The sequence below is a fragment of the Peromyscus eremicus genome, chromosome 5 (assembly GCF_949786415.1).
Source record: "Peromyscus eremicus chromosome 5, PerEre_H2_v1, whole genome shotgun sequence".
NCBI lineage: Eukaryota > Metazoa > Chordata > Mammalia > Rodentia > Cricetidae > Peromyscus > Peromyscus eremicus.
The window spans coordinates 40,497,038-40,518,217 of record NC_081420.1 but is presented as its reverse complement, the minus strand read 5'-3'; the positions used below and the strand labels follow the sequence as shown (position 1 = coordinate 40,518,217).

Below are 21,180 nucleotides of genomic sequence, written 5' to 3'. Positions count from 1 at the left end.
CCAAGAAGATAGTTTAAAACCTTGTGGTTTCTTTTTTTAAACATAGACCCTCCTCGAATTTCCTTAAGGCTTTACTCCTGATACAAGCAAATCTTGATGAATTATAATACTTTATGGAGACTTTTTTTTTTTTTGGATAGGGTTTCTCTGTGTAGCCTTGGCCACCCTGGAACTTACTCTGTAGACCTAGCTGGCCTCCTACTCTGAGATTGGCCTGCCTCTATCTCCTGAGTGCTGGAATTAAAGGTGTACGCCACCACCGCCCAACCAGTTTTGTACTTTTTGAGTGTACTAAATAGGACTTGTCACTGAAAAGCCTGAAAGGTTTCAATATCACAAAAAATCCACACAATAATTCAACAAGCATTTATTAAACACCTACTGTGTGCTCAGCACTGTACTAGGCACTAAGAGGGTGCTGTGATACAAATGTTACAGTTATCCCTGCCCTCGAGGAGCTTACAATTTAATTTTGGAAATAAATACAAATGTGAAACTACTATACAGACTTCTAGAAAATAATTACAGAGCAAGGTATTAGTAAGAGCATGGATCACAGTACAAGCCTGAAAGTTAACTGCTCCCGCAACACAGAATACAGGAAGATCTTGATGTGAGGTGAACTCAATCAGGAGGTGCTCACTCAAAAGACACAAAAGTGGCAAGTTTTGAAGAGTGAACAGGAGTTATGGCCAAAGAGTAATCTAAGGAAGAAAAAGAAAAACATGAGAAAGGCACAGAGGCAAAGGCTTGTAAGACAACAGTAGAAAGCTGTAGGAGGTTTGAGTGTGATGTGTCAAGGCGAACATGTTAGGGAGTGAGGAAAGCTGAGGCTGACTAAGAATGGAGAGCGAAGTCATGTACCACTACCATTCTGGTGGAATTATCTGCTGGGAGATCAGTAAAAATGAGGATCATTTCAAAAGTGTTATATAAGTTGGATATTCTGAAAGGAATTCCAGTAACCTGAGCCTACATAATGTGGATGTGTGTGGAAGACTATAAGGGTATGTCAGAAATATAAAAAAAAAACAAAAACAAAACAAAACAAAAAACTAAGCAACAACGAAAACAAGCCTCAAGAAGAATACAATCGAGATCAACAAGATTCTAGACTTGGAGAGTGAGGACAGAAAAAGATGAAATGGTGACTTTAAGGCTGGGATGAGAAACACAAAGGGCAGTGATTCTATTTAGGGTACAGCAGCTAAGCAATGATGTCTATTTTAACAGAAAATACAAACGGAAGGAGAAAAATGGTGAATTTTGGTTTCAAATATCAGGTTGTGTAGGTACCTGAGGAAAATTCCCCAAGCAGTGAGATGACATACAAAGTGGGAAATATGAAGTCACTCAAATACATGAAGTACCAAAACAGAAAAACAGGAAAAGAGACACAAAAAGTGAGTAAAGTAGGAATGGGGATAATTTTTAGTATAGGGGAGAAAAATGACTAATAAAGAAAAGCCAGATATTGAAGAAAACTGACCTAAAAAGACCCCATAAGACAAAGAAAGGAGAAATCTTGAAGTATGGAGTATTTGTCAAGGTTCTCTAGAGAACAGAGCTTATAGAATGAATCTCTGTATATGCAGAGAGTGGGAATTTATTAGAGTGGCTTACAGGCTGTGGTCCAGTTAGTCCAGCAACGGCTGTCTACCAATGGGAAGTCCAAGAATCCACCAGCTGTCTATTCCACCAGGCTGAATGTCTCAGCTGGTCTTCATTATAGGCCAGACAGAATCCTGAAGAAGTAGGCTCTAATTCCAGTGAAGGAATGGACTTGCCAGCAGGAGCAAAAGCTTCTTTCTTTCCTATCCTTATATAGGCTGCCATCAGAAGGTGTGGCCCAGATTAAAGATGGATGGATCTTCCCACCTCAAAAGATCCAGATTAAAGTGGGTCTTTCCACTTGAAATGATTTAAAAACAAATCCCTCACAGGGGTACCTAGCAGTCTAATTCCAGATGTAGTCAAATGGACATCTGAGAATAGCCATCACAAACCCACCCACTGTCAACTTGACACACAATCATATCTCCTTATGTCATGCTTAATTTCCAAGTGAAAATAATAGTCAGGTCATAATTCCACCCAACATATGACTATCTCACGTACAATTGCAAATGCATTATATATTTAACCAGGTCATAATTACATCTAACATGATATAACTGTCCCTTGTACAATTGCAAACCCATAATAAATTTTAGAATATATGGCAATGTCCCTTGAAGGACATTCTTTTTTTTTTTTTTTTTTTTTTTTAGTTTTTCGAGACAGGGTTTCTCTGTGTAGCTTTGCGCCTTTCCTGGAACTCACTTGGTAGTCCAGGCTGGCCTCGAACTCACAGAGATCCGCCTGGCTCTGCCTCCCGAGTGCTGGGATTAAAGGCGTGCGCCACCACCGCCCGGCCAGGACATTCTTTTGGTATCTCAAAACTTAAATATGGTAACCGCAGATATTCTCTTAATTGATGTTACATTACATGATAAAGAAATTGAGGAAAGAAACACAAATATCTGTACAAACACATTCTTAACAAAATACGACAGAAAGTTATGTCAATTATAATCCTCATTTCTACAACTGGTTACACGACCATAGCTGGTATTTATAACTACCTTCCTCTACTACCCATTCTGTTATTTCCTCAAAGCAGAAAAGGCAATATTTAAGGGGTGAGAGTACATCTTCTGCTGAGGGTAGAGAGACTATTCTCTCAGGTGAGATAAACCCTCGAGAATCTGAGGGTTGAATCAACAGGGTCCTCCCACACATCTCCATTGCAAGTTACAGGATTTGATTCTTTACCAATTTAATGCTCTTCCTTGAACCACTGATACCCTCTGAGGTTGAGACTTGAATATTTTTTTTTTTAATGCAGCCAACCTTATAATGAAGGCTTCGGCTTGATTTTCTACAATTTCAGCTGTAGCTGCTGAACATAAGATTCTCTTCTAGGGTACACTTACTTAGAACCCTTTAGACTGTTTATGTACATCTAGAGTTGGCCAGTTTTATCCATGAGTACATTGTTGTTCTTCACTGTATTCTGAGATGCTACAAGTTGGTTAATTTTATTGAGTACATTCTTTTCCTTTGTCAGTTTATGCAGAGATGCTGGGAGCAACCAACCACCATCATCCTTTTCCCCATTTTTCTACAAATTGTCAAAAGTTTTATATACAGTCACCAAATCTCTTGCCTCCCACAACTGGTCAATCAGGATAACCAAATGCATTTGTCTCCTTAAGTTTGTAAAATAGTTCACCATGGGCTTGCAACACACCCTGAGTTTCTGAGAGGCTTCAGTAGATGCTGGTAAATTGGAAACCCTATTCCAGATACTTAAAAATTTTCTTCCTTACTCTTTTATTGCTCTAGAACTACTTCTGGTACAAAAATCTGTATTAGTCAGGGTTCTCTAGAAGAATAGAACTTATAGAATGAATATATATGATATATATAGGATTTATTAGAATGGCTTACCTGCTGTGGTCTAGCTAGTCCAACAATGGCTGTCTACCAATGAAAGACCAAAGAATCCAGTAATACTCAAAATGACAGCCAAGAATAGCCACCACATATGGGAAAATCCAACATTATGACATATAAAAGAGATTAAGAAGGACAACAATAAAAAGCCTTAATTTATATACTGGACATTCTACATACATTTTAGTGGAATGTTGACTATGACAGCAAGTAAGGAAATGTTTTAAGAGCTAAAGCAGAAATGGGTTAAATGAATAACATTTGAAAAATCAAGAAAAATACAGGACACAAAGAATGGTGATTGGTAATGGGCAAGAAGCTTGAAGGGTTTCTCATTGCAGACTGTGGATGAACTTACTACTGCCACCCTAACTGCCCATCTGCCCAACCTGGAATCTACTCACTTCTCTTTCCCTTAGGCAGTCTACAGAGAAATGTATTTGAATCAGTAAGTTGATACTGCTTTATCCTCCTAGTTACTCCTTTAAGCATATTTTACTGACAAAATTTACCTTTCTTGTACTAAAATCAAGATCAATGTCTAAAGATGTTCTCACTCCAAACAGTATTTTAAACCAATTTTCCAGTAATTACAATGGATCCACACTATACTATTGTATGCTATTTTACCTAGTATCTCTCACGACTGGTACATGGTTTAACTTGACAGGCCAGAGTTTAGTCAGAATTGGTAGTACAGCACAGTGGTCATCACAGGCTTCAGCACCAGGCTGTATGTGTGGGTTAGAATCTTGTCATTTGCTGGCTGTGATGGTGATTAGTTCTCTAAGCTTCTGTTTTTATCATCTGTAAATGGGGCATGTAGTGATACGAGCTTTTAAGTAGGATAAATGTTTAATTTAGGGTTTGGCTCACAACAACTGCTTAAAAAAAAAAAAAAGGTCGGCTATCATTCTGGAGATGTAGAAACAAGGGCAAAGCTACAGTGGTCCACACTGGAATCAATCACCACATTCCTGAATACCTATCTGGTCTCATGGAGAAATTCTTTGAAACCTCAGAGGTTTCTCCCAGTGGTATATTGATGACATGTGATTCATGGAAGAACTACTTTACCATGCCAGATCCTAAGATGAGCAGCTGAGGATGGTAGAAAAAAGTACTGGTGAACACTTCATTTCAGATTGAAAGAAAAAAAAATTTTGATTCTATAGGACAAAAGCTTAATGAATGCCACTGATAGCTAAGAGCTCTAAATGGTGTAACATAGATTAATGCTTGATGAATTCAAGACTAAAAATGACTTCTATGTACTTCTTCAGACTCCACAGCCTTCTCTATTATAATATGCTATAACACTGACCTCTTCTATACAAGTGCTAAATCAGCTTTGATAACTCATTTGAATTTTTTTTATTATTTGTAATTATGTGTTTGTGTATATGTCCATGTGTACCTGTGTGTGGGTGCCTATGGAGGCCAGACATGTTGGATCCTCCTGGCGCTAGAGTTACAGGAAGTTGGAAGCCACCCAACACGGGAACTGAACTCAATGGTTCTCTGCAAGAACAGTCCATACTCTTAACCTCTCAGCCATTTTTCCAGCCCCAGTTACCTTTTTGGGTTTTTTGAGACTGATCTCACTATATTCAAGGCTGGCTTTGAACTTTCTATACAGACTAGGCTGGCCCATGAGTGCTATGATTAAAGGTATGCATCACTAATAATGGCTCCAATAATTCATTCTTAAATGACAACCTTTTTTCATATTCACCCCAGTGTAACATTAATCTTCCCAATTATATTACTTTCTTTTCTTTGGACTGCTTCCACATGCTTAGTAGTTCTGAGACTGAAGAGTAATCTGGTACACATTATTCTAGATACAAATGCTAAAAGAGCAATTTATTGGAGATGAAATCAGGTGCTCCACAAAAGTGTACGAGGAGTGGGCATGCATATATGCACACATGCAGACACCTAGCTTCTCTGACAATGTATGCATCTTATGCAACTTTTGCACACAAGGTAGCACTGACCTATGCAGAAATCCTGTCATCTAGACAGTGGAAGGCACAACTCAAGCCAATTGGAGCTGGAGAGATGGCTCAGTGGTTTAGTGTGTTAGAGCAGAGTTAGGGATGGCAATCTATACTAAATAGGAAGGAAGCAAACAGAAAGGACAAGAGAATAAAGAATCATGAAAAGGACTGGTCTGAGAGAGTAAACCAAAGAAGCTAAGATGAATCTTTTCATGGTAGTCACAGTGTGGAATTGTTTTCTTGGATATTTCATCGGAACCTACTTATGTTCTTCTGAGTAAGATTAATGGAATAATTTTAAGTGTGAGGATTAATGTTGCAAAGCAAACGTTATTCAACTCCAAGCCCATTGTCTAATCAAATGGTCAAACATGAAATATAATTATTAGTAACACATGGTTTTCTTGCTCTTCATTAAATGAAAATTCTAAGAATGTTCCCAATATTGGAGTACTAGTAGCACTACTAGAATAAGTAATAAGTATAATTACTTATCTGAAAGGACACTAAATTTTAGATGCACAAGATCTGGTTTGTTATTTTAAAACAAGTCTCATTATTTTATACAATATCCCTATGTTATGCTGAAAGCCTTAGAGGTGAAATATAGGGCCTGGTGACAATGAGTATAATAGTCTCTCTTTGTTGTTAGATGACTGATGGAATGCACCAGAATTCAGAATGAGGAACCAGAGGTGAGGTATTTGATATATTACCACTATGGATACTGAAGATATGCAAATGGAAGGAAACAGATGGAAGATGATGGAGCTGCAGAGGCCATCTGAGAAGGTCAGTCCAGGCTGACCATGTACTCGGGGAGTTTATATAGATAGGAACCTGAGAGCAGTACTGTAATGGGCCAAAGGGATGATGTACATTCTTTGTAAGGATTTTTAATGTCTTTTTCTAGCACCTCTGTCTCCTATGTGGTGCCAAAGCTTTGATAGTGCAAATATTTTTTCGAACCACAGTGTACAGTGGTAAGGTAAAGGAGAGTCAGGAGAGTCACCTTGAGGTTCAACTGTCCATGCTCACTAGCCAGGCCGAGTCTCCACTCACCTTTCTTGGCATCACTCCCAGCATCATCACTAATGCATCCACTTCCTTTGTTGACACATGTACTGAGACTGGGGGTGGTAAAGGATATGAAGGATATGAGCTCAGGGACTCAAAGGAGTCAGTAAAGGTGCTAAATGAAGAAAAATGCTACAGTGCTGTTAAAAATATAGCATTGAGTTTGTAGAGGAATATGGATTTCTACCACCTAAGAGTATTAGAATAATATGTTAAGTGTCTAACAATTTCCCTCTAACTAGGGTATTAGAAAGCTAAATACAAATCATAGCCTCATTGAGGTTGCCTCGGAGTCAAGCAGCTTCTTAGATTAGGATTTACAAGGGCACCTTCAGAGGGATGACAGAATGGGACCACAGGAAATGGGGAGAAGAGCAGCTTAGGAGTGGCCCCTCTCAAACTTACAGCTACTCTTGGGAAAGACAAAATATAGCGTTTTATGTCCCAATAAGCAATTTGCTATTATTTTCAAGTTCTGAAGAATATATTAAGCTGCTGAGGCTCTCTGCTTCACCAGATTCCTCCAAACACAGTCAAGCTAATCGGTTTGTATCAGGGACTGGGCTCAAACAACTGAAGTGCTATTCCTAACTTTGTCCCCACTACAGATTCTGCCTCTTTCACTAGACTTTCCCACTACTACATGGTTTCTCTAATGCTGAATACTGCTCCAATGACAACCAGAGCTTGCCCTAAACTCCGGTGGTTTCAGGCTTTTCTCCAGTGTGGATTCTTTGATGTCGAATGAGGCTCGATCTCTGAATAAAGGCTTTCCCACACTCATTGCATTGATAGGGCTTCTCCCCTGTATGTATTCTCAGATGCTGAATGAGACCAGTGTTCCCATTGAAAGCTTTCCCACATTCTTTACACTTATAGGGTCTTTCTCCAGTATGGATTCTCTGATGTTCAATAAGGCCTGATTTCTGACTGAAGGCCCTCCCACACTCACTGCATTTGTAGGGTTTCTCCCCAGTGTGGCTTCTTTGATGGCCAATAAGATGGGAGCTGCGTCTGAAGGTTTTCCCACACTCATCACACTCATAGGGTTTCTCCCCAGTGTGGATTCTCTGGTGTCCAATGAGGTGTGAACTATGACTGAAAGCTTTTCCACACTCACTACATTCATACGGTCTCTCTCCACTGTGGATTCTCTGGTGTAAAATAAGGCCTGCACTCTGACTAAAGGCCTTCCCGCACTGAGTACACTGATATGGCTTCTCCCCAGTGTGGATTCTCTGGTGCAGGATCAGGCCTGTGTTCTGACTGAAGGCCTTCCCACATTCCTTGCAGTGGTAGCGCTTCACTTTGTTGTGGATATCTTGATGGGAAAGAAGGGCTGACCTGTAACTGAAGGCTTTACTACACACATTACACTGGTAGGGCTTCTCTCCAGTGTGGATTCTCCAGTGTCGAACAAGGCCTGAGTTCTGAGCAAAGCTTTTCCCACATTCATCACATTTGTGCCGTCTCTCTTGTGTGGGATTTCCCTGCTGCCTCTCTAATCTGCCCAGAAGGTCTTGGGTTTTTCCATGTGCAAGACCCAGGATAACATCCCCATTGCAGTTGGCAGCTGTCTGTCCATGTGGCTGGATTCCAGTCGATATTACCTGTTTTGAAAATAATTCCTTGTTCTCACTCCTGGTCTCACCATCTGAAATAAACATGTAGTAAACAATCATTCTCAAAGTCACTTTCTATTTTCCATACTAGAAGAAAGAGGGAAATGAAGTTCTCATGGAAGCTACAAGCAAATACAAGCTTCTCTATCCCAAATAGGGAGAGAGATATGCAGGTTGATCAAGCAGAAGCACCAAATGCCAACTGAGAAAGAGATGCCAGGAGAAAAGGGTTTCCTGATAGGTGAGTAAAGCTGGAAAAAGATTGACTGAGAAGTGTTAAGTTGGGGAGCGGGAAGAGATAAAGAACTCCTACAAGATCTACTGAGTAGGACAGAATGCACCAAACAGTTCTGAAAGGAGTGGGATTACAACTGGCTTATACAACAGAAACACTCCAAAATGGTCTAAGGAGACTGGAAGAAAGGTGTCAACGCAGGGAGTACTACAGAGATGTCAATTTCTAACTGGCAAAAAGAATAGTCTTCACTATACAGATACAAACTGGAAGGAATTCTGGGTTGGAGAACAAAATGCTTCATTTCAGACCTCAGAAATCTCAATCTAATATCCATTCCTTGAATTCTGAGTTTCTTTTCTTTAAGATTGAAACAATTTTAAAGTAAATTTATATCTATGTGTGTCACATGTATATGGTGTCTGCAGAGGCCAGAAGAAGGCATCATAACCCCCTGAGTTGGAGTTACTGGTGGTTCTCAGGTACCTGATGTGGATGCTGAGAAAAGAACTCCAGTCCTCCGGAAGAGCAGGAAGCACTCTTAACCACTGAGCCATCTTTACAGCCCTGAATGCTGAGTTCAACTAAGTCCTCCAGAAACCTTATAAAGCTACCAGAAACAAACAAGGAGAAAATTCTTAACTTATAAAAACTACAGCTCTCCTTACCCAGGGAGAACATGTTTCTGTATTTCTCGGGCCTGTTCTCTCTATTCAGATCCTTCTGTGATGGATCAAGAAGCCACTCCTCTCGAATAAGAGACACAGCCATGTCTTCAATCTTTTCCAAAGTCTGAAACAAAAGAAGACCCTCATTTGGGGCCTAGAAAGGTTCCATAGCTCAAAACCATTGTTTGAGGTAACTACAGTGTTAGGAGAGGTGAAGAAGCAGGAATGTGAATAGCTGGGAGCAAGAGGGAAGTGCACTAGATTTATTGGGGTAAATCAAAGAATGGTTTGTTACTAAGCAAAAAGAATTCAGGGAAAGTTCTTAAACAGGCACCACTATAGACAGATATGGGCATTTGCCACAATATTGTCAGAGACATGGGCTTTTAGTGAGAAGGAACACAACTCACCTGGAACCCTGCAGTGAGAAGTCTAGCTGTCACCTCCTGATCTCCAGAACTTCCTTTTTGGGAAGGAGTAGGACTCTGAGAAGCAGACATGGCTGAGGAGAAAGGAGCTATGAATTGACTAGTCTTATTGTACGGTTGTGGGAGCCAGCATTCACTTATCCAAAAATTACTTTAATTTCAGCATATATATATATATATATATATATATATATATATATATATATATCTCAAGGATTTTGCACATAAAGTGCTGACATCTTGGACTCTGGATGTCCATGGATGCCCAGAGAGCATCTGTACTTTAATGTACCTGAACTTACATAGTCAAATAAACAAAGCATACTGATTTCCTAACAGAAGCTGCTTTCCAATTTCTTCTCTACCAAAAGTACTATCTCTGTGTAGCATTCTCCTAGATCCCGAAGTCCTAGAAAACTGAATATGAGAACCAACCAATCTGTTACCTTTCTGATATCTGCCATGGCTGCTGGTGTCTGCTTTCATGGATAGTGAGCATCTTATCACCAAAATCAACCTCATAGTTAAGCAACATATGTCTTGGGCAACAGGATTTAGGACTTAAGAATTATATAATTAAGTAAATAAAGTATTTCTATGCTATTTCTTTAGAAACATTAAAAATTCTTAGCCTTTTGACTAAGATCAAGTGTAGGAATATTAAAAATTCACTTATATGTTGGTGGGGTGGCAAATGCCTATAGGCATAGCACTTATGGTATAGGCAGGAGGACCATCACAAATTTGAGGCCAGGATGATCTACCTTGTGAGTTCTAGGCCAGGCAAGACTATATAAATTCCATAAACAGGAAAATAAAACAAAAAACCCCAACAAAGACAAATAGCCTAGAATAGGCTGTTCTGTATAAAATAAGACAATTCTCAAAAAGTAATAGGAAAAAAAACCCCTAAAACAACAACAACAACAACAAAACCAACCAACCAACCAAACAAACAAACAAACAAAAAAAAACAACTAACCAAACAAACAAAGAAAACCAGATTTAAGGGGTTTCATCTGGCCAAATATGATTTAAACACAGTTAACACAATGTTTCTGGAACAAAGACTTTATATGTCCGTGGGTAAATAATGGCAATAAAATGGAAGAGTTGAGGACATAGCTCAATTAGAAGAGTGCCTGCCTTGGATGAATAAGGCCGAGTTAGTTCTTAGCACTGTGTAAAACAACAGACACACCCACCCAAACCTACACACACACACACACACACACACACACACACACACACACACACACACTCGGGGCTGGAAGGATGGCTCAGTGGTAAAGTGCTTGCTATAGAAGTAAGAGGACATAAGTTCAGAATCCCATCACTCACATAAAAGCCCTATGTCTGGAGTCCCAGTGTTAGGGGTTGGAAGAGAATAGAGACAGGCAGATCCTTAGGGCCTGCAGGTCAGGTAGTCTAGCTGAAATGGTAGACTACATGTTTAGGGAAAGACTCCATCTCAAAAAATAAGGTAGAGGGGCTAGAGAGAGCTTGGGGGAGGGGAATGGATAAAAGTGCTTTCCATATAAGCCTGATGGCTCAAGTTCAATCCTGGAACTCATGGTGGATGGACAGAAGCAACTCTTGAAGATTAAAATTGTTCTCTGACCTCCAGGTGCATGCCTGAGTACACACACTAATAATAATAATAATAATAATAATAATAATAATAATAATAACAATAATAAGTAAGGTAGGGAGAAAATAGAAGACACCCAACATGACTTCTAGTCTCCACATGAGTACCTGGGGGTAAACTAAAAGGGAAGGAAGTAAATGTTTTCTTTTAAGATTAACAATGGAACAATGTAGAAGGAATGACCGAGAAATTACCATTTGTAATTGGTTTAGTAATAATCACTGACTTAGTTGAGAAGCATCAATGAAATAAAGTAAAAAAGAAACATCAATAAATATTAAAACTCCTGTTTTAGCAACAAGTATGATAAGGATTAAGATATTTACACACCTTCACGGGAACTTCCTCCTAAATTACTCCTTAATTATAAAGGGAAGAAGAGTAACTTTACAGTGATCAGCTTAAGAAGATTAATCTTAAGTCTTCAAAGATAACATCACAATAGGTCATATTTCTGAAGTGTTCTTGCCAAACACACACAACTTGAACCTAAATATGAAAAAATACCAAATAAACCTAATCTGCAATCATTCTAATTCTAATCTATGTTCTTTAAAACTGTTATGGTCAAGAAAAGAAAGACTAAGAAATAATGCCAAAAATGCCAAATTAAAGGAGACTGAAGAGACTTATGACTAAATGCACTATGATCATAGGGTGGGTGGGCTCTGGACCAAACAAAACACTGAGACAACTGGCAAACATGAGTATGAGATGTGGACTGGATCAGCACCACACCAGCACCACAATTCCTAACTATGTCATCTGATTGTGGTTATCAAAAATGCTCTCATTAGAAGAAAGCCATATTGAAGTACTTGTAAATAAAATGTTATGATACTAGAAAAATCTAAAAAAAAGTCTGCTGTAAATGTCCTGGGGTAACAAAGTTCTTTGTTTGGAAGTTTACCACTAGAACTGATAGTCTATTGTCCTCTGGGCATGACATGGTCATTGCCCTCCTGAACTCTCAGCCGCTCTGACTGTATGCATACAATCTGCAAGCTTGGACCCATTAATTTTTGCCACAGAGTAGGTAAGGATCACAAGAGCCTCCCCATTCCCATGCAGGCAATTAACTGGTGCTAAGAGATTTCTTTAGTGGTGTGGCTGCTGCTAAGCTACTCATGTTCCTATAAGAATCCTTTATCCTCCCCCTAATTAAACTCATTGGTTAGTCTTCAATAAAACTGTTTCATTGGTGTGTTGTTCCTGCCCCACCTGGGGTGCATAGATGTTTATCCCCCACAGGAAAAGTTCACACACTACTTCTATAAACATTCAAAACCAGAAGATCGGGGACTACTCAAACACTGATGCTAGTTCTTGAATGAGACAGGTACCCCAAATATAAATCCCTTTCCTCTCTACGTTCCTCACCCTTATAAGTGAAATCAGGCCTCTCTCCTCTGTCCTGTGGCTTCTGGGGCACTGAAGATTTATGCTTGGTTGCCATGGCTTGGAGCTGAGTACTTGGAGGTTCTGGTGCAGATTCTGAAGATACAACTTCCTCCCAGAGTACCCTGTGCCCATGTGTATGAGCTGAGACCTAGAAACAAGGGGACAGTGAGTTACAAAGAATTCTTTTGAGAAATGAAGTGATGGCAGCAGCAGAGCCAAGAGGCCTTCGATGGGTGTTCAGATTTGGGAAAGCAAGCCGTATAATCTCATTTCCTTCCTAGGGCAACAAGTAACACTATATTAGAACAAAAAGAAGGGATTTGTTCCGCTCAGTACTAAAGAAAAGACTTCTGTTGATGTTTCTCTACTGCATCAAACACTAATATTTGTGCTCCAACTCTAGGACAGAGAACGAATAACAGAAAGCTAAAACAGGGCCATAGAATACCAAAATACTCTTGTGACAAGGAACTTGGAAGCCTATATTCTAGTAAGCAGTCATCTTTAATTATCCAGGCAAGGCAAGCAGACACAGAAAACAGTCTAGTAAGCTGGGCTTTACTTGTTTTGTGCTAAGCATGCTCCCCTCCCCCTCCCAAACGCACCTGGCACCTGTTAGCAATCTAGAACTCACAACCACATTAAGCTATACTCATTCATACCTTACTCTGAGCAATGGAATAAATTTCCCCTCTCCTTAACAACCATGAAACCCGGACAGCTTGTACCCAGTCATACTCCAGTTATATCTGGTAAGGAAGGTAGGGGGCCAAGCAGACCTAGGCTGATGCTGGGTACATGAGCAATAAGGCAAACTGTGTCCTTTGAGAAAACAAAGAACCATCCCCATCATGCCTGTTAGCAAACAAACTTTTTCCTCTCAAACTTCATAAAAAGAAGCCCCAAATAATTGGGGCCCTTAAGTACTCTCACTCAAGTGGCCTGTCACTCTTGACTGTATTTTCTCCTTTGTACTATTGTTCTGCCAGTGAATAAAGTTTTCTTCTCCTTGTACAATTTCTGTGGTCTTTAGTTTAATTTCTTGAATAAGAGGCTAAAAGTGTGGAAACACTTGACCCAAACCCTGACCACAGGTACCATGGGTACCCTGGAAGAAAAGTAATTTAAGCTCCTTGTGTCTCATGGTCCCATTTAGCAAGCAAGGATAATAAAACAACTGTAGGAATTTTAAGAGGATAAGAAATGGGTTCTCTCCTTTACAAAACTACAAGTACAATACATAGTGCATTCAATAATTTTCATCTGCATTCAACAGAAACCAATGCATAGAATTTATTCCTCAAAGTGAAGTCAATGTCTTTCTACCCAGCTTCCAGGAATTCAGTCACAGCATGCATAGCTACTTACTGGTCGTCCTAGGATATTAATCTGCCTTTCCAAGTCCTCCAACAGGCTCACCACCTCCTCTCCATTTTCTAACTGGTGTTCCTTAACCAGAGTCTGCAGCTCCTCAGGCAGGATGGTCAGGAACTGCTCCAGTACCAGCAGCTCCAGGATCTGCTCCTTGCTGTTCAAGTCTGGCCGAAGCCACTGATGGCAAAGTGCACGAAGCTGGATCAGAGCTTCCCGGGGTCCTAATGTCTCCTGGTAGCATAGCTGCCTGAAGCGTAGGCGAAACAATTCTTGGCCAGAAGTATTATTTTCATGCACACTAGACTCCTCATCCCAACCATGATCCTCCTCTATCTTGACAATGACAAGGTCCTCTTCAGGAGCCCGGTCTGGTGGAGATGGGGCCGAAGAAGGCTTTCTTGATTCTGTAGCCATTTAGGGCCAGAAAAGCTTAAAAGTCCCCTTTCCTCTACCTTCTGTATCTTCTTAAGTCTTCTGAGGACCTCCAGGGTACTTCTTCCCAAACAGAAAATAATAAATATGTTAAGGTAAGGCAAAAGTCATAGTAACTCACCAGCATACCTCAACAAGCTCCCCTAAACAATCTGCCACACCAAACCTACCCAGGGTACAAACCCTTCCTTTTGATTTCCTGTTTAGGGCTGTGGGGGATGGAGATTCGGCCTAACTGAACTTCTGTATTTAGTATCAGGCAGTTCTCAGGACAACTAATTGAACTCCTCATAGCACCTTTGTACACTTCCCACTCAACTGTGTTTTGTACTTCAGCGCCCAACCCCGTTCTTATTCTCAACAGATGAGGTTACTTTCTCTATCCTCTACTCCAAGGACCTTTTGAACCCTTTCCTCTCCACTACCTAAGATTCAGCATCCTATTAATGCTCTCCATCTTCCCTTTTGTCTCAGGGCTACTAACTCTTGGACTCCACCTCTTACTCCTAAAAATCTGTTGGAGCAGTGGAGCTGCAAAGAACCTGGACGTCTTAACATCTACAATGCCCAAATCTCAACCCACACACCAATGACCTTCTAGAATGTTATAGAAATAAAACATAGTAGTGTTGGAGTTTGACAACTTTCACTTAGCAGAAGACACCTGATATTAATCAATGCTGTGTCTGTTTATCTTATACAAATAACCACATGAGTTGTTTCCTGTTCCTAATTATGAATAAAACACTATGATTATGTGCATACATATTCTTGTGTGAACAGTTTTTAATTCAGTGGAGTAAAACCCAGAAGTAAATTGCTGAGTCTTAAGTGTAGTATCTAAAAAATTGTTGAACTGCTTTCCAACATGGCTGTAATATTTTGCATTCCACTAGGGCCTGACATTGTATTTAAAATTTTTAAATATTATAATAGGTATGTAGTAATGTATCATGGTTTTAACTTGTTTTCTTACTAACAATGTTGAACACACACATATTTTGGTGAAGTATTGATTTAAAAATTTTGGCTTTTTTTTTTTTTTTTTTTCAGTCTCATTCTATAACCAAAGGTATCAAACTTGTGATTTTCCCACCTCAGCTTCCCAAGTGCTGGGACTATGGGCATGTACCACCATGCTCAGCTTTCTTTATACACTTATTTAATTTGTTTAGACTGTTGAGACAGGGTCTTATCATGTAGCCCAGTATAGTCTGGAACCCAATGTGTAGCCCAGGCTGATCTTTAACTTGGGATCCTCTTGCCTCCATCTCTCAAGTATTGGGAGTATATGCATGTGTCATCAAGCTTTGCCCAGCATTATTTTTGTAATTGAGGTTTTATATTGTTTGTATGTTTAAGATTTGAGAACTCCTTATACATTTTGGATACAAGAGATACATGATTTACAAATATTGACTCCCTTCTATTTTTTTTTCCCCCCGAGACAGGGTTTCTCCGTGTTGTTTTGGTGCCTGTCCTGGATCTCGTTCTGTAGACCAGGCTGGCCTCAAACTCACAGAGATCTGCCTGGCTCTGCTCCCGAGTGCTGGGATTAAGGCATGTGCCACCACCGCCTAGCTGTCCCTTCTATTTTTTAAGCAGTGGCCTTTGAAGAAGATATTTGTAATTTTTTTGAAGCATAAGTTACCAATTATTTTTAAAGAATTGTACTATTGATATCATATTTAAGAAATGTCTGCTTAGTCCCAAATCACAAACGTTTTCTTCTAAAAGTTTGTAGTTTTAGGTTTTACTGTTAAGTCTATGGTCTGTTCTGAATTAATCTTTGAGGAGGTGAGGGTATGGCTAGGGGTCCCCCTCCTTGCATAAAGATGACAATCTGCTCTAGCACCATTCACAGAGAGGGTAATATACTGAATTGCTTGTCTTTTCATCTAGGGAAGGGGTGGAGGAAGCTGACTGACCATGAATACTGTTTCTGGAATCTCTATTCTGTTACCTTGACCTAGAAATCTACCTTCTCTTGATAGAAAGCTGCCTGAAGATGGATTTTTAAATGTTAAAATCAAGTAGTTCCAATCCTGCAACTTTTCTGTTTTTGAAGCTAATTTGGTTTTGCTGGCTGTCTCCTTTTTTGAAACACATATTAGAATAAGCGTACTAATTTCTAATAATGCTGGGACTGAACTTGTACTGAATCTATAGCTCAGTTTAGAGATACTATCTTAATAGTACTGTTATCACATTAGGGATGATACCTTAACTAGCACGTTCCAGTCCATGAATACTGATATCTCTTTTCATTTAAGCTCCTTGGACTACTTTCATTATTGACCAAACTATTTTCCTTTATATCTACACATACTACTTTTCTCATAACTGTACATTACTGGCTGTACAGTTTTTCTCTCTTAATTTCATAATCCTTGTTGTGGGAGCCCACAACTGACTCAGTTTCCCAGTTTGAATCTGAAGATTATTCTGAGTCAACAGAGTTCAGGCTTGCTTGCTCCAGGGCTGTGAGAAAGTCCTGATTAGCCCACGGGAAGGAACACACTATCTAGCTAGATGCAGGCTGCTGATGCCAGCTGGAGGTACATTGAGATAGAAAATGAAACCGCCTGCTCCTTGACTCAAGGACAGGATAGACAGTGGTTGAATGCCTGTGCTGTGCATTGTTCTACCTCTGTCCCTCCAGACTGTGTATAAGCTGGCTGTGAAATACACTCAGGCACTGTTTGGCACCGACTGGCAGTCCTCTCGACTCTTTTCTGTCTTCTTCATTGTCTCTTCAAGCCGCACGCCTACCTAGCTACCCAGTCAATTGGTCGGCAGGCTCCAACACCTCATGAAAATTTTATCTCATTGATAGAATTAAAGAACATCAGAGGGCTATATTTACAACACAACACCGAATTGTCTGGATTTGTTGTAAGAGTGATAGTTACAGCTAGAACTCCAGGTCCAAAAGCTCACTTGAAGAGCCCTGTTTCTTCGTGTGTTATACGTACTTTAAAGTTTTCTTTTCTTGTGTAGATACATCCCTTGCTAAGGCTGCAGCAGTGACTTCTCCTTGACTTTGGCTACACTTCTCTTTCACTCATGTTCCATGATGCTACTAACTCTGTCTTCAAAAAAGATGCCCTAGGGAGTACCTATGGATGTAACCTTATTTGCAAATAGTAGGTAGATACAATCAAATTAACATGAAATTACAACTGGAATAAAATGGGTCCTTAATTCAGTGTGACTGCTCCACTGTTAAAGAGACACAGGGGTCTGCAAGACAGTTCAGAAGTTAAAGGCACCTGCTGTCAAGTCTGACAACCTGAATTTAGAGTCCCAGGACCCACATAGTTGAGGGAGAGACCTGACTCCTGCAAGTTGTCCTCTGATCAATACTAGGGCACTGTGGCATGAGCAGACCTTATTCACCCTCTCCAAACAGAACAAAACAAATATCTTACTCTATAACCCAGGCTGGTTTCAAACTGGTGATTCCCCAACCTCAGTCTCCTGAGTACTGCATGCAATTACAGGTGTGCATCAATATACATGGTCTTTTCATTCTTTTTAGTGACTAATATTAATCTTTTTAAAAAATCTCTTCCTTTTCCAACAAGCTTTTATTTTTCTTTAATATTAAAGCTAGAGATGAATAAAAAATTAGTCCTCTAGGTATTCTCCCCTCTAATAATTTTGTGCATACAAACTGCAATGTTGGTAAGCACCTATAAACACTGATCCTTACATATTATCCTTAAAGAACATCTAGTTAGATTTATTGACTCACGAATGTAAAGGCAACAGTCCTAAGCTTCTTCTGGATCCAAAATGTTAAAGTCTTAACAACTAAGGAAGGCACAAGTCAACTTAAACAATACTGATTTTTCTTCCCCCCCCCTTTTAAAAGTTATTAAGAGATTTTCTATTTATTTTACATACCAAAACCAGATTCCCCTCTCCTCCCTCCTCAACTGACTTTTCAATAGATGTAGAAGATGTATTTTCCCTTCAGATTAAGTTTAACTTGAGAAATGTCTTGGTACTGAGTGCAAATCAGGAAAGACAATCTCCAGGCTTTAGAGATCAAGGAAAAGTAAATGAAACAAACACTATGCTTTGTAGTTACTTCAAATTGCATTCACTGAGTATTTTTCTTTTGGAGATTTCTAAAGCTATTTTAATACAGGCTTAAGCATGGGGGTTGGCAGAAATGGCACTCAGGAGTGGGCCAGACACATGTGTGGGCATTGCTTTCATTAATGGTTTTAAGATTTATCACATTCTCATATTTAACCACAAGAGGAACTCAAAACGTGCACATTTGCTAAAATAATGACTGCCACATAACTGTACTTCGGTGAATTTGTCTAACAGAAGTATGTTGTCAAGTGGTGGTCAACATCTTAGAAGTCTGACAAAGATTACTCATGACTGACTTGAGTTTTGGAAATGGGAACCCACGGAGTTTTCTCCCCCACGGCCCCAACGGAGTTTTCAAGCATCTATTTCAGTTAGCTTTAATAAATTAAGTAAGCAAAGTATTCTGAATACGGTTTAATTTTGTTACCCTGGAATTAAAGTATTTCTTGGGCACACAACTGTCCAGCCATCACATCAACCATTTTCTGAGCGAAAAAAGGAGTAACAACAACAACAACAATAAAATAAAATAAAAATAAATCAAAGGTTTCCATATGTAGCAGAGGCTTGAAAAGAAAGAAGTATTTAAAAAAAATTTTTTTGAGACCGAAAGGCAAAATTGCTGCGTAGAAACAGCTGACACACTGGCCGGCTTTACAAGTAAAAGCGACTGCAAAATAACACACGGCCACTGCCGATGAAAAGAGGGACCCCGCAGGAAGTTGGGGCCGGGTGTCGGCCTGCTTGGCCGGCGCAGGCCCTCTGCCGACCCGCTCCCCGCGCTCGGGGCTCCGCAGCCCGCGCGCCCCTGCCCGGCCGAGCGCACTCACCGAGAGCTCCGCACGCTGCCCGAGGGCGGGAGGCGGCACAGCGGACCGGGAAGCGCGCGAGGAGACGCGACGGACACCGAACCCGGGCGGGACCCCTCCTGCCGCTAACTTCCAAACCCTCGGAGCCGCAGAACCGGCCAGCACGCATCTTGCCCCACAGCCACTTCCGGAAGCTCTCTAGGAAGCCCGGAGGTCTGACAGCTCTATGGTCGGCGCGCAAAGGGACCAAGCACCCCGCCTCCCGGCTGTCAGCAGCTCCAAGAGGATGGCTAAGCTGCTGCTGGGGACTGTGGACATCCCAAGGAATGTCATACGTTTATGTCACCCAAGCTTTTGCCTGGCCAGCCTCCGGCTTTAGCTGACAAGGGTAAAGGTTGGGGGGCCGATCGCAGATCTCGGCTGGGCTCAGGAGGGCGCTTACAATGCCTAACGAATTTCTTTTTATTCCTCCTAGATACCCTGTGCTTTCCTGTTAACGCTTCATGAATTACTCCAAATTTCCATCATACACTTCAGATTGAGGAATTTAACCCTTTACAGTACCCGGGAAGAGTAGTGATCTTGTATTATACAGCTCCTACTGACCAGTGCTTTCCCTTTGACTATGATGTGTGGTCAGCCTCCCGGTACTAGATACTTTATAATTGGAAACCGTAAGAGTTCCACAAAATGACCACAGCCCGTATCTTAAGGTCTAAAAAGGATATTTAGGCCATTAGTAATGGTGGGAAACAATGAACATTTGTTTACTTTTTAATTTCAAAGATGACTTTTTATCTATTTTAAGTTGTCAAAACAGAGCTGATGGGTCTCAATTCTCTTCTGGGGAAAATGAGGCAGAGAAATTTTGAATGTCTTACCTAGTGTCATATATTGAATGGCCCAGCGAAAACCTAGAACAGACGGTAGAAGTCATGGTCAAGCAGGAATTGTCAACTTTGGGTCACAAGTGAACAACGAAAAGGTTGCCTTTAAAAAAAGATAGTCTCGCCGGGCGGTGGTGGCGCACGCCTTTAATCCCAGCACTCGGGAGGCAGAGCCAGGCGGATCTCTGTGAGTTCGAGGCCAGCCTGGGCTACCAAGTGAGTCCCAGGAAAGGCGCTACACAGAGAAACCCTGTCTCGAAAAACAAACAAACAAACAAACAAACAAACAAACAAACAAACAAACTAGTCTCTTTGTACCCCTAGCTGGCCTCACATTCAGGGAAAATCTTCTGCCTTACCTTCCCAAGTGTTGGGATTATAAACGTAAGTCAACACACCAGGTTAAAGCCTCCTGAAGTAACAGTTGATTCTTCTTTCAAAATTGAATTAAGAAATAAGGGAATATTTTACTCATTTTTTTTTTTTTGGTTAGAGTTTTTAAATGACTGAAGTTTTGCCCACATTTAGAACACCCGTGGGCTCTAAGGAAGAGTCTGACCACTAATTGGGCCTGAGTATTAAAAGAATTTTTAGTACTTTTCCCTTTTTAGTAGAGCTTATTTACTATATAAAGTCTCTGATGTCTAACAAGAGCTGAACTTACACACAGGTCTTCCACACTCCCTGCACCCACGGGGTTTTCAGCTCTGTGGGTTCTTTGATGTTGAATAATATCTGTGTGCTCACTGAGATCTTTCCCACATTCTGCATTTATAGCGCTTTACTCCAGTGTGTACTCTATAATGTCCAACAAGATTTGAGAGCTGAGTGAAGGTTTTCTCATGTTTATTATATTTATAGGGCTCCTCTCCAGTGTGAGTTCTCCTCTGAGCTACTACTGAGACTTTTGTCACAGTCTTCACGTTTGTATTGTCTTCTTTCCCTCTGTCACCATTTTAATCACTTTGCATTTTCAACAGCATCT

At 40.4% G+C, this 21,180-nt stretch overlaps 1 protein-coding gene across 1 annotated transcript; it reads right to left on the bottom strand.

Moving 5' to 3' along the window:
• Positions 1–2,422: 2,422 nt before the first annotated feature.
• On the bottom strand, positions 2,423–19,481 carry Zkscan8 (zinc finger with KRAB and SCAN domains 8). The gene is made up of 6 exons (XM_059263347.1): positions 19,330–19,481; positions 13,952–14,452; positions 12,563–12,731; positions 9,514–9,605; positions 9,104–9,227; positions 2,423–8,232 (listed from the first exon to the last, which is right to left on the bottom strand). Exons 2-6 carry the CDS (start codon positions 14,369–14,371, stop codon positions 7,271–7,273), a joined length of 1,767 nt encoding a protein of 588 aa, XP_059119330.1. The 5' UTR covers positions 14,372–14,452; positions 19,330–19,481; the 3' UTR covers positions 2,423–7,270.
• Positions 19,482–21,180: the final 1,699 nt, after the last annotated feature.